Source organism: Zonotrichia albicollis, chromosome 26 (genome assembly GCF_047830755.1).
Source record: "Zonotrichia albicollis isolate bZonAlb1 chromosome 26, bZonAlb1.hap1, whole genome shotgun sequence".
In the NCBI taxonomy this organism is placed as follows: Eukaryota; Metazoa; Chordata; class Aves; order Passeriformes; family Passerellidae; genus Zonotrichia; species Zonotrichia albicollis.
This window is the reverse complement of record NC_133844.1, coordinates 7,996,527-8,010,021: the sequence shown is the minus strand read 5'-3', so window position 1 is coordinate 8,010,021 and position 13,495 is coordinate 7,996,527. Positions and strand designations below refer to the sequence as shown.

At 58.8% G+C, this 13,495-nt stretch overlaps 1 protein-coding gene across 1 annotated transcript; it reads right to left on the bottom strand.

The window, feature by feature from the left end:
* Nucleotides 1–310: 310 nt before the first annotated feature.
* On the bottom strand, nt 311–12,382 carry TGFA (transforming growth factor alpha). The gene is made up of 6 exons (XM_074559266.1): nt 12,227–12,382; nt 9,028–9,081; nt 4,731–4,845; nt 2,279–2,428; nt 1,328–1,458; nt 311–621 (listed from the first exon to the last, which is right to left on the bottom strand). The coding sequence occupies exons 1-6, from the start codon at nt 12,255–12,257 to the stop codon at nt 614–616; spliced, it is 489 nt and encodes a 162-aa protein (XP_074415367.1). The 5' UTR covers nt 12,258–12,382; the 3' UTR covers nt 311–613.
* Between the last annotated feature and the right edge of the window lie 1,113 nt (nt 12,383–13,495).

Below are 13,495 nucleotides of genomic sequence, written 5' to 3'. Positions count from 1 at the left end.
ATAATTTACATCTAAATCTTAAGTAATTCTAACCCAGGTTTTTAGGATGGGAAAAAAATAAATAAAAACCCCAAGACCAGGCGATGACAAGAACATCTTTATAGGAATCAAAATTAATTTAAACCAGGCGAAATAAATTAAAACATTAAATATTAACTTTCAGTGCAACATATACAGAAGACATGAGAGTAACCATGACTTTAAAAAAAAACCAAAAAACCCCAAAACAACCCCAAAAACAACCCCAAAACAGAGGGAAAAGCTCTGGGTTGGTTACTAAGGGGGAATTAAGGCTGTGCCTCCAGCCTGAGGAGGTTTCCTGGGATTTAAATTCATTTATTATTAATAAAAAGCTGGGGATTTGTCCCCAAAAATGAGCCGGGCTTGGGGTTTTTTTTTTCTTTTCTGTAGAAAAATAAATCCCCATCCTGGCGGGGGTTTGGGTTAAAATCCCAAATATTCGGGTTTGAAAAGTCCCGGGAAAACGACCCGAGAGTCGAGGGAGACCCCGGGGAAACGGCGGGAAAAGGGGAAAACGCCCCAAAAAGGATCCGAAGGAGGGAGGGGACGGTCCTGGGGTGTCCCCAGGTGTCCCCAGGTGGTCCCGGGTCTGTCACACACCTGTGGGGATGGAATGGCAGCGGTTACGCACCAGGGTGTCACCTGTGTCCCCAGGTGTCCCCCACCTGTCCCAGGTGTCCTAGGTGTTCCATGGATGTCCCCAGGTGTCCCCTACCCTGTCCCAAGTGACCATAAGTGTCCTCGGTGTCCTCCACCTGTCCCAGGTGTCCCCTCCCCTGTCCCAGGTGTCCCCAGGTGTCCCCTCACCTGTCCCACGTGTCCCATGGATGTCCCCAGGTGTCCCTTGTGTCCCCCTGTGTCCCTTGTGTCCCCAGGTGTGCCATAGATGTCCCCAGATGTCCCCTCACCTGTCTCAAGTGTCCCCTGTGTCTCAGGTGTCCCTTTCCCTGTTCCAGGTGTCCCCAGGTGTCCCCAGGTGTCCCTCACCTGTCTCGCTGTGGCAGCAGGACATGTCCCCCACCCCAGGTGTTCCCTGTGTCCCCAAGTGTCCCTCCCCTGTCTCAGGTGTCCCGTGGATGTCCCCAGGTGTCCCAGATGTCCCCAGGTGTCCTGTGGTGTCCCGTGGATGTCCCCAGGTGTCCCTCACCTGTCTCGCTGTGGCAGCAGGATGCTCCCCCCTTGAGCAGCCCCCCCGGTTTCTCCTGTCACCCCCATGTGTCCCCAGGTGTCCCCAGGTGTCCCAGGTGTCCTGTGGTGTCCCATGGATGTCCCCAGGTGTCCCTCCCCTGTCCCAGGTGTCTCTCACCTGTCTCGCTGTGGCAGCAGGACGCTCCCCCCTTGAGCAGCCCCCCCGGTTTCTCGGGGCCGGCTCCGGGCTCGCGGCACCAACCGGGACAGGGACACGGACAGGGCCAGCGCTTCCGCAGGCGACAGCAGCTGGGGACAGCAACGGGGACAGCAATGGGACAGTGAGACAGACATGGGGACAGGGTATGGGGACAGGGACAGGGCCAGCACTTCTGCAGGTAGCAGCAGCTGGGGACAGCAACGGGGACAGCGATGGGACAGGAACAGACATGGGGACAGGGACAGGACAGGGACACAGACATGGGGACAGGGACACGGGAACAGGGACATGGGGACACAGGGAATGGGGACACAGGGATGGGGACACAGGGACATGGGGACACAGGGAATGGGGACACAGGGATGGGGACACAGAGACATGGGGAATGGGGACACAGAGAATGGGGAATGGGGACAGGGACATGGGGACACAGGGAATGGGGATGGGGACAGGGAATGGGGACAGAGGTGGGACAGGGAATGGGGACAGGGAAGGAGACACAGGAAATGGGAATGGGGACAGGGGACATGGGGAATGGGGACACAGATGGGGACACAGGAAATGGGAATGGGGACACAGGGAATGGGGACAGGGACTGGGTTGGAGATGGGGTTGGGGACAGGGACAGGGTCAGGGAATGGGGACAGAGGACATGGGGATATGGAATGGGGACAGGGGACAGGGATGGGGACAGGGACTGGGTTGGAGATGGGGTTGGGGACAGGGACAGGGTCAGGGATAGGGAATGGGGACGGGGATGGGGACACAGGGCATGGGACAGGGACAGGGAATGGGGACAGGGACAGGGTCAGGGGTAGGGAATGGGGACAGGGATGGGGACACAGGGCATGGGGATGGGGACAGGTCCCCTGTCCCGGGCTGTCCCCAGGAAGCCCCGGTGGCACTCACTGGACCAGGACGCAGACGGTGACGAGCAGGGCCGAGGCCACCACGGCCACCACGAGCAGGGCAGTGATGGTCTGCTTCTTCTGGGTGGCTGCCACCACGGCCAGCAGGTCAGCGTGCTCACAGCGCGTCCCCACGTACCCCGAGTGACACCTGGGGACACACAGGGCAGGTCAGGGTGTCCCCATGTACCCCGAGTGACACCTGGGGACACACAGGGACACACAGGGACACAGGGCAGGTCAGAGTGTCCCCACGTACCCTGAGTGACACCTGGGGACACACAGGGACACAGAGCAGGTCAGGGTGTCCCCACGTACCCCGAGTGACACCTGGGGACACACAGGGACACAGGGCAGGTCAAGGTGTCCCCACGTACCCTGAGTGACACCTGGGGACACACAGGGACACACAGGGACACCTGGGGACACAGGGCAGGTCAGGGTGTCCCCACGTACCCCGAGTGACACCTGGGGACACAGAGCAGGTCAGGGTGTCCCCACGTACCCCGAGTGACACCTGGGGACACACAGGGACACACAGGGACACAGGGCAGGTCAGGGTGTCCCCATGTACCCCGAGTGACACCTGGGGACACAGAGCAGGTCAGGGTGTCCCCACGTACCCCGAGTGACACCTGGGGACACAGAGCAGGTCAGGGTGTCCCCACGTACCCCGAGTGACACCTGGGGACACACAGGGCAGGTCAGGGTGTCCCCACGTACCCCGAGTGACACCTGGGGACACAGGGCAGGTCAGAGTGTCCCCACGTACCCCGAGTGACACCTGGGGACACACAGGGACACAGGGCAGGTCAGGGTGTCCCCACGTACCCCGAGTGACACCTGGGGACACACAGGGCAGGTCAGGGTGTCCCCACGTACCCCGAGTGACACCTGGGGACACACAGGGACACACAGGGACACAGGGCAGGGGTCAGGGTGTCCCCATGTACCCCGAGTGACACCTGGGGACACACAGGGACACAGGGCAGGTCAGGGTGTCCCCACGTACCCCGAATGACACCTGGGGACACACAGGGACACAGGGCAGGTCAGGGTGTCCCCATGTACCCCGAGTGACACCTGGGGACACAGGGCAGGTCAGAGTGTCCCCACGTACCCCGAGTGACACCTGGGGACACACAGGGACACAGGGCAGGTCAGGGTGTCCCCACGTACCCCGAGTGACACCTGGGGACACACAGGGCAGGTCAGGGTGTCCCCACGTACCCCGAGTGACACCTGGGGACACACAGGGACACACAGGGACACAGGGCAGGGGTCAGGGTGTCCCCATGTACCCCGAGTGACACCTGGGGACACACAGGGACACAGGGCAGGTCAGGGTGTCCCCACGTACCCCGAATGACACCTGGGGACACACAGGGACACAGGGCAGGTCAGGATGTCCCCATGTACCCCGAGTGACACCTGGGGACACACACGGACACAGGGCAGGTCACCCCGCAGTTTTGGGATTCCCAGGACACTGACCCTGGAGTTTTGGGATCACTGAGACCCCAAACCCAGAGTTTTAGGGTCATGGGATTTAGGCACTCACACACAGGCTCTCCTGACCCCATAATTTTGAGGTCAGGGGATTTAGGCACTCACACACAGGTTTCTCCTGACCCCATAATTTCGGGCTTAGGGGATTTAGGCACTGACACGCAGGCGGGTTTCTCCTCACCCCATAGTTTATGGTTAGGGGATTTAGGCAATCACACGCAAGTTTCTCCTGCCCCCATATATTTGGGCTTAGTGGATTTAGGCACTCACACACAAGTGGGTTTCCCCCACAGTTTATGGTTAGGGGATTTAGGCACTCACACGCAGGTGGGTTTCTCCTCACCGCATAGTTTATGATTACGGGATTTAGGCACTCACACACAGGCGGGTTTCCCCCACAGTTTATGGTTAGCGGATTTAGGCACTCACACACAGGTTTCTCCTGCCCCCATAATTTCGGGGGTTAGGGGATTTAGGCACTCACACGCAGGCAGGTTTCTCCTCACCCCATAGTTTATGATTAGGGGATTTAGGCACTCACATGCAGGCGGGTTTCTCCTCCTGCCCCCATAATTTCGGGGTTAGAGGATTTAGGCACTCACACACAAGTGGGTTTCCCCCACAGTTTATGGCTAGGGGATTTAGGCACTCACACACGGATTTCTCCTGCCCCCATAATTTCGTGGTTAGGGGATTTAGGCACTCACATGTAGATTCTCTTGCCCCTACACTTTCAGGTTTAGGGGATTTAGGCACTCACACACAAGCGGGTTTCCCCCATAATTTCATGGTTAGGGGATTTAGGCACTCACACGCAGGCGGGTTTCTCCTCACCCCACAGTTTATGGATAGGGGATTTAGGGGATTTAGGCACTCACACGCAGGCGGGTTTCTCCTCACCCCACAGTTTATGGATAGGGGATTTAGGGGATTTAGGCACTCACACGCAGGCGGGTTTCTCCTCCTGCACCAGGAAGCGGCACGTGCCGTGGAAGCAGAACTGCCGGTGCGAGTCCGGGCACTCGTTGAAGTGCGACCTCACCGCCGCCGCCACCGGGGCTGCGGGGAAAAAACGAGGAGAAAAACGGAGATTTTGGGGAAAATCCCCAAAAAATTGGGGAGAGCAGAAGCCGGGAAGGGTTGGGGTTAGAGGAAAGGGGTGGCAGCAGGGACATCCCACCCCAAAAGGACATTTCCCATTCCAAAAGATTCCCCATCCCAAAAGGAGGTGTCCTGTCCTAAAAGGAGAGTTCCCATCCCAAAAGGAGATTTTTCCACCCCAAAAGATTTTCCCATCCCAAAATGAATTTTTCCCCATCCCAAAAGGAGATTTCCCACCCCAAAATGAGGGTTTTTTTCACCCAAAAGACTTCCCACTCCACAGGAGATTTCCCACCCCAAAAGGAGATTTTTTCCACCCCAAAAGGAGATTTTTTTCCACCCCAAAAGGAGATTTTTCCATCACAAAAGGGAGATTTCCCACCCCAAAAGATGTCTCAGCCCCAAAAGATTTCCTGTCCCGAAAGAAGATTTCCCATCCTAAAAGGAGATTTTTCCCCACCCCAAAAGAAGATTTCCCATCCCAAAAGCAGATTTTCCACCAAAAGGAGATTTCCCACCCCAAAAGGATTTTTCCCATCCTAGAAGGAGATTTCCCATCCCAAAAAATCTTCCATCCCAAAAGGAAATTTTCCCCATCCCAAAAGGAGATTTCCCACCCCAAAAGGAGATTTTTCCACTCCAAAAGGAGATTTCCCATCCCAAAAGGAGGTTTCCCATCCCAAAAGGATTTTTTCCCCATCCCAAAAGGAGATTTTTCCAGCACCAAAAGGAGCTTTTTCCACCCCAAAAGAAGATTTCCCTTCCCAAAAGCAGGTTTTCCACCAAAAGGAGATTCCCTACCGCAAAAGGATTTTTCCCATCCCAAAAGGAGATTTCCCATCCCAAAAGGAGCTTTTCCCACCCCAAAAGATTTCCCAGCCTCAAAAGGAGATTTTTCCATCCCAAAAGGAGATTTCCCACTCCAAAAAATGTCTCAGCCCCAAAAGCAGATTTCCCACCCCAAAAGGAGATTTTTCCAGCCCAAAAACGAGATTTCCCAGCCCATAAAAAAATTTCCCATCCCAAAAGGAGATTTCCCACCCCAAAAGGGATTTTTTCCCATCCTAAAATGAGGTTTCCCACCCCAAAAGATCTTCCATCCCAAAAGGAAATTTTCCCCATCCCAAAAGGAGATTCCCCACCCCAAAAGGAGATTTTTCCACTCCAAAAGATTTCCCATCCCAAAAGGAGATTTTCCCATCCCAAAAGGAGATTTTTCTACCCCAAAAAGGAGATTTCCTAGCCCCAAAAGATTTCCCACCCCAAAAGGAGTTTTCTCCACCCCAAAAGGATTTTTTCCCCATCCCAAAAGGAGATTTCCTCCACCCCAAAAGGAGTTTTCCCCACCCCAAAAGGATTTTTTTCCACCCCAAAAGGAGATTTTCCCATCCCAAAAGGAGATTTTTCCACCCCAAAAGGAGATTTCCTCCACCCCAGAGCTGCTTTAGGGTTTACTTTGGGATCTCTGTGCAGCCACCCCAAGGATCCCAGCCGGGTGCAGCCTCAATAATCCCTGAGGAATTTCCTAAAGAGCTCAGGAGGAGGAGGAGGAGGAGGAGGAGGAGGAGGAAGCCCGGCCCCGCTCCTGGTTCCCATTAAACCCCATCCAACCGCCCTGGTTTGAATTATCCCGGAGGGAATTTCCTGCTGGGATCGTTTGGGGACCGAGGCGCTTCCGAGCCACCCCCGGCCCCAAGGGGGGGCTGGATCAAAGCCTGGGATGTGGGATGGGACCGGGGTGTCCCCGTGTCCCCAGGGCTGGGAAAAGCCACCCTGGGGTGTCCCTGTGTCCCTAAAGCTGGGAAAAGCCACCTTGGGGTGTCACCATGTCCCCAGGGCTGGGAACAACCACCTTGGGGTGTCACCATGACCCAAACATTGGGAAAAGCCACCTTGGGATGTCCCGGTGTCCCCAAAGCTGGGAAAAGCCAAATTGGGGTGTCCCCATGTCCCCAAAAGTGGGAAAAGCCACCTTGGGGTGTCCCGATGTCATCAACACTGGGAAGGGCCACCCTGGGGTGTCACCATGACCCAAACATTGGGAAAAGCCACCCTGGGGTGTCCCGGTGTCCCCAGAGCTGGAAGAGCCACTTTGGGGTGTCCCCAATGCTGGCAAGGGCCACCTTGGGGTGTCTCCATGTCCCCAACACTGGGAAAAGCCACCTTGGGGTGTCCCCAATGCTGAGGAGGTTTGGGGTGGCTGGGATTGGGATGTCCCCATGTCCCCAAAGCTGGAAAAAGCCACCTTGGGATGTCCCGGTGTCCCCAAAGCTGGGAAGAGCCAAATTGGGGTGTCACCATGTCCCCAACATTGGGAAAAGCCACCTTGGGATGTCCCTGTGTCCCCAGAGCTGGAAGAGCCACCTTGGGGTGTCCCCAATGCTGAGGAGGTTTGGGGTGCCTGGGATTGGGGTGTCCCCATGTCCCCAATACTGGGAAAAGCCACCATGGGGTGTCACCATGACCCAAACATTGGGAAAAGCCACCTTGGGATGTCCCTGTGTCCCCAGAGCTGGGAAGAGCCACCTGGGGGTGTCACCATGTCGCAAACACTGAGAAAAGCCACCTTGGGGTGTCCCCAAAGCTGGGAAAAACTACACTGGGGTGTCACCATGTCCCCAGGGCTGGGAACAGCCACCCTGGGGTGTCACCATGTCCCAAACATTGGGAAAAGCCACTCTGGGATGTCCCGGTGTCCCCAAAGCTGGGAAAAGCCAAATTGGGGTGTCACCATGACCCAAACATTGGGAAAAGCCACCTTGGGGTGTCCCCAAAGCTGGGAAGAGCCAAATTGGGGTGTCACCATGTCCCAAACATTGGGAAAAGCCACCTGGGGGTGTCACCATGTCCCCAATGCTGGGGAGGTTTGGGGTGGCTGGGATTGGGGTGTCCCTGTGTCCCCAAAACTGGGAAAAGCCACCTTGGGGTGTCACCATGACCCAAACATTGGGAAAAGCCACCTGGGGGTGTCCCGATGTCATCAACACTGGGAAGGGCAACCCTGGGGTGTCCCCATGTCCCCAAAAGTGGGAAAAGCCACCTGGGGGTGTCCCCATGTCCCCAATGCTGAGGAGGTTTGGGGTGGCTGGGATTGGGATGTCCTGGTGTCCCCAATACTGGGAAAAGCCACCTTGGGCTGTCACTGTGTCCCCAGGGCTGGAAGAGCCACTTTGGGGTGTCCCCAATGCTGGGAAGGGCCACCTTGGGGTGTCACCATGTCCCAAACATTGGGAAAAGCCACCCTGGGATGTCCCTGTGTCCCCAGAGCTGGAAGAGCCACTTAGGGGTGTCCCCATGTCCCCAATGCTGAGGAGGGTTGGGGTGGCTGGGATTGGGATGTCCCCGTGTCCCCAAAAGCTGGGAAAAGCCACCTTGGGGTGTCCCTGTGTCCCCAGCTCTGAGGAGGTTTGGGGTGGCTCACCCTGAAATGTCCCTGTGTCCCCAGTTTTGGAAGAGCCACCTTGGGGTGTCACCATGTCCCCAACTCTGATGAGGTTTTTAGGGGTTCTTCTGGAAACCCTTTCCTTGTAGAGAAACCCTTTCTTTTGGGGCCAAAACCTTTCCTTTTGGGGCCAGAAATCCTTCTTTTGGGGGCTGGAAACTTTTCCCTTTGGGGACCAGGAACCCATTGTTGGGGGGCTGGAAATCCTTTTTTTGAGGGTGCTGAAAGCTCCCCCTTTCCTTGTAGGGAAACCGTTTCTTTTGGGGCCAAAACCTTTCCTTTTGGGGTTGGAAACCTTTTCATTGTGGGCTTGGTGACCCTTTGTTTTTGGGGCCAGAAAGCCATGTTTTTGGGGCTGGAAACTCTTTCCTTTTGGGGCTGGAAACCCTTTCTTTTAGGGCTGGAAGCTCTTCCTTTTGGGGCCAGAAACCCTCTTTTTGGGAGCCAGAAACTCTTTGTTTTTGGGGCCAGAAACCCTTTTTTGGGAGACCAGAACCCCTTTTTTTGGAAACCAGAACCCCTTTGTTTTTGGGGTCAGAACCCCTTTTTTGGGAGCAGGAAACAATTCCAGGTTTTCCCCTCAGAGCTCAGCCCCAGCATCCCACCCAGAGCCCCGTAACCCCATAAAGAGGAGGGGTGAGACACCAAAAAACCCCAAAATTCCCCAAAATTCCCCCAAATTCCCGCTGGGCACTCACCGCTCCGGCCGGCCGTGCTGTTGTCCAGCGCGTGGCACGCGGCCAGCAGGACACCTGGGGAGGGACAATGGGGTCAGCCACACCCTGACCCCAAAAATCCCCTTAAAAAACCCCCCAAGGTGGATTTAGGGTCGGCAAAACCACCCCGAGATTTTGAAGGAAAACGCAGGAATTTTTAGGAAATTTTTAAGGGTAAATATCAGGATTTTAAAGGGAAAATCCTCAAGGTTTTTAAGGGAAATGCAGGAATTCCCTGAGGCAGGAATGACCCCCTCGAGTGACCCCTCGGGGAGATTCTGAAGGAAAAACCTCCAAGGTTTTTTAAGGAAAAAGATTTTTAAGGAAAAATCTCCAGGATTTTGAAGGAAAACGCAGGAATTCCCTGTGGGCATCCTGGTGGGATCGGCGGGCATCCATCCCTGTGGGCATCCTGGTGGGATCAGCGGGCATCCATCCCTGTGGGCATCCTGGTGGGATCGGTGGGCATCCATCCCTGTGGGCATCCATTGCCTGGCATTCCAGTGGAATGAGTGGGCATCCATCCCTTGGCATTCCAGTTCTGAGTGGGCATCCATCCCTTGGCATTCCAGTGGGATCAGTGGGCATCCATCCCTTGGCATTCCAGTTCTGAGTGGGCATCCCTCCCCTGGAATTCCAGTGGGATCAGTGGGCATCCATCCCTTGGCATTCCAGTAGGATCAGTGGGCATCCATCCCCTGGGCACCCCATTTCTGAGTGGGTGTTCATCTCCTGGGCATTCCAGTCCTGAGTGGGCATCCATCCCAGTGGGCATCCGGGTTCTGAGTGGGCATCCATCCCTTGGCATTCTGGTTCTGGGTGGGCATCCATCCTCTTGGCATTCTGGTGGGATCAGTGGGCATCCATCCCTTGGCATTCCAGTTCTGAGTGGGCATCTATCCCCCTGGCATCAGGGTGGGATGAGTGGGCATCCATCCCTTGGGCACTCCAGTTCTGAGTGGGCATCCAGGTTCTGAGTGGGTGTTCATCTCCTGGGCATTCTGGTCCTAAGTGGGCATCCATCCCGGTGGGCATTCTGGTTCTGAGTGGGCATCCATCCCTTGGCATTCCGGTGGGATCAGTGGGCATCCATCCATGCGGGCATTCATCCCCTGGGCACTCCAGTTCTGAGTGTGCATCCATCCCCCTGGCATTGGAATTCCAGGTGGGCATCCATCCCTTGGCATTGGAATTCCAGGTGGGCATCCATGCCCTTGGCATTGGAATTCCAGGTGGGCATCCATCCCCCTGGCATTGGGATTCCAAGTGGGCATCCATCCCTTGGCATTGGAATTCCAGGTGGGCATCCATCCCTTGGCATTTGAATTCCAGGTGGGCATCCATCCCTTGGCACTGGAATTCCAGGTGGGCATCCATCCCTTGGCACTGGAATTCCAGGTGGGCATCCATCCCTTGGCATTGGGATTCCAGGTGGGCATCCATCCCTTGGCATTGGGATTCCAGGTGGGCATCCATCCCTTGGCATTGGAATTCCAGGTGGGCATCCATCCCTTGGCATTTGAATTCCAGGTGGGCATCCATCCCTTGGCACTGGAATTCCAGGTGGGCATCCATCCCCCTGGCATTGGGATTCCAGGTGGGCATCCATCCCCCTGGCATTGGGATTCCAAGTGGGCATCCATCCCTTGGCATTGGGATTCCAGGTGGGCATCCATCCCTTGGCATTCCAGCTCCTCCGTTCTCCTCCCCAGCTCCTCTCCATGGGCGGGGGCTGGTCCAGCCCTCACCCCCGATCCCACAGAAAGTTCCCCAAAAACCTGGCAAGTTCTCCATGCCCGGGCCCAGCCCGGGGACACCGGACAGCCCCGGACACCCCCGGACACCCCCGGACACCTCCGGACGCCCCCGGACACCCCGGACACCCCGGACAGTCCCGGACAGCCCCGGACACCCCCGGACACCCCCGGACAGACCCCGCCGGAGCTGCCCCATCCCCACCCCCGTTCCAGCCCATCCCACCCCGTTCTCCGGGATCTCCGGGAATCTCTCCCTCGGAAAGGCTCCCAAACTTTCCCGCCGGCTCCCAGCAGCTCCATCCCGGTAATCCCCGGTAATTCCCGGCTCGCTTCTCCCGAGATTCCCGTCCCGCTCCCGATCCCCTTCCCGGAGCGCTCCCCTTCCCTTCCCCGAGGGCTCCGATCCCACCCGGATCCCACCGGGAACGGCCGGGAAACGCTCGGAGCCCCCCGAGGGCGAGCAGCGGCACCGGAGAGAGACCCGGAGCCACGGGAACGGGAGAGAACGGGAGAGAACGGGAGAGAACGGGAGAGAACAGGAGAGAACGGGAAAGAACGGGAAAGAACGGGGCACGGGAGCTCGCGATGAGCCCCGGCAGGAGGGACACGGCGCCGGAGCCACCGGGGGACGCTCGGAGCCACCGAGGGAGCCTCGGATGAGGAGCGGGACCGGGACACGGCGCCGGAGCCACCGGGGGAGCCTCGTATGAGGAACGGGACCGGGACACGGCGCCGGAGCCACCGGGGGAGTCTCGGATGAGGAACGGGACCGGGACACGGCGCCGGAGCCACCGGGGGACGCTCGGACCGGTGGCAGCACCGGGCGCTGGAGCGGGGCCAAGCCCGCCCAGGCGCTTTCCCACCGGGATACCGGAGCTGCGGCACGGTGCCACCGGAGGGGACAGCGGGACAAAGCCAGCCGAGCTCCAGCCGCCCGCACCGGGATCCGTCCGTCCATCTGTCCGTCCGTCCTTCCCCCGGAGCATCCCCGCTCCCGTCCCGTCCCGTCCCGGCTCGGCTCGGCTCGGATCCAGCCCGGAGCGCCCCCGCTTCCCACCCCCCCTTCCCTCGGCACCCCCCTCGCCACTCTAATTAGCCCCCAGCCCTAATTAGCCGCTCTAATTAAGCGTCTGACCGCGGCCGTACTCACGCGTCGCGGCGAGGGCGCCTTTCCCACAGGGAACGAACTTCGGGAGCGCCCGCGCGGGGGAATTTTATGGGGTTTTTATAGGAATTTTATAGGATTTTTATGGGATTTTTATGGGATTTTTACCGCCTTCCCGCGACCCCCAGAACCCACCCGCGGAACCCCCCGAGCCCGCCCCGCTCCGGGGTTGGGGGCGCGGAGGCCCCCGGGCCGAACCGAACCGAGCCGAGCGGAACCGGGCCGGGCCGGGCTGGGCTGGGCTGAGCCCCGCACGTACCGAGGGCGAGCGCGGCCGGGCCGCCCGCCATGGCGGGGCTGCACCGGAGCGAGCGGGGCCGGGGCCGGGCCGGGCCGGGCGGGCGCTGGCGGCGGGGCCGCTGCGGGGCCGAGGGGCGGCTCCGCCCGGCGGAAATGGGCGGCACCGGCCGGGCCGGGGCGGGGACAGCGCGGGCAGCGGCACGGCCGGACCGCCCCGGGCACCGGGCGGGACACACCCCCGGGACCACCGGGACACACCCCCGGGACCACCGGGACCACCGGGACACACCCCCGGGACCACCGGGCACCGGGCAGGACACACCCCCGGGACCGCTGGGACGACCAGGACCACTGGGACACACCCGGGACTCACCCCCGGGACCACCGGGACATATTCCAGGGACCACCGGGACACACCCCCGGGACCACCGGGACCACCCTACGGGACAACCCGAGATCCACCCCCGGGACCACCCGACACCGTACGGGACACACCCCCGGAACCCATTGGGACCCTTCCCCGGACACCCTGTGGGACCCGTCCCCGGGACCCCCGACACTGTGTGGGACACACCCCCGAGACCACTGGGACCACCCGGGACCACCGGGACCCACCCCCGGGACCCCTCCGGACCCACCCTGGGGACCCCCCCGGGACTCTGTGGAACCCCCCGGGAGTGCCGGGGACCCTTCCCCAGGACCCCCGGAGCTCCCTGTGACCGGAGCCCCCCCATGTCCCTCCCTGTCCCCCTCTCCGTGACTCCCGGGTTGCCAAACCCCTGCCAGCACATCCTGTGTCATCCTCAGCTGCTGCTGATGCCAGCCTTGGTCATCCCCAAATCTGCAGGGCCACCACCCTGCTGACCCCACCCTTGGTCATCCTGAAACCCATGGAGGCCTGGTCCTGCTGACCCCACCCTCGGTCACTCCAAAATCTGCTGATCCCACCTTTGGTCACCCCAAAATCTGCTGATCCCACCTTTGGTCACTCCAAAATCTGCTGACCCCAGCTTTGGTCATCCTGAAACCCATGGAGGCCTCATCCTGCTGACCCCACCCTCGGTCACTCCAAAATCTGCTGATCCCAGAGCTTTGGTCATCCTGAAACCCATGGAGGCCTCACCCTGCTGACCTCACCCTCGGTCACTCCAAAATCTGCTGACCCAAATCCAGCCAGTAATGACCCCAAATCTGGTCAGTGGTGTCCAAATCTGGTGGTGACCCAAACCGGGCCAGTCATGACCCAAATCCGGCCAATGGTGACCCAAATCCAGCCAGTGGTGACCCA

What these genes read in the sequence shown, in the direction of transcription:
- TGFA (XM_074559266.1), bottom strand. Translation starts at nt 12,257, where the DNA reads ATGGCGGGCGGCCCGGCCGCGCTCGCCCTCG. An exon ending in CCCGGCCGCGCTCGCCCTCG is followed by an intron (nt 9,082 to 12,226) that starts GTACGTGCGGGG and finishes GTCCCTCCCCAG; the next exon opens with GTGTCCTGCTGGCCGCGTGC. An exon ending in ACCGTCTGCGTCCTGGTCCA is followed by an intron (nt 1,459 to 2,278) that starts GTGAGTGCCACC and finishes TGCTGTCCCCAG; the next exon opens with CTGCTGTCGCCTGCGGAAGC.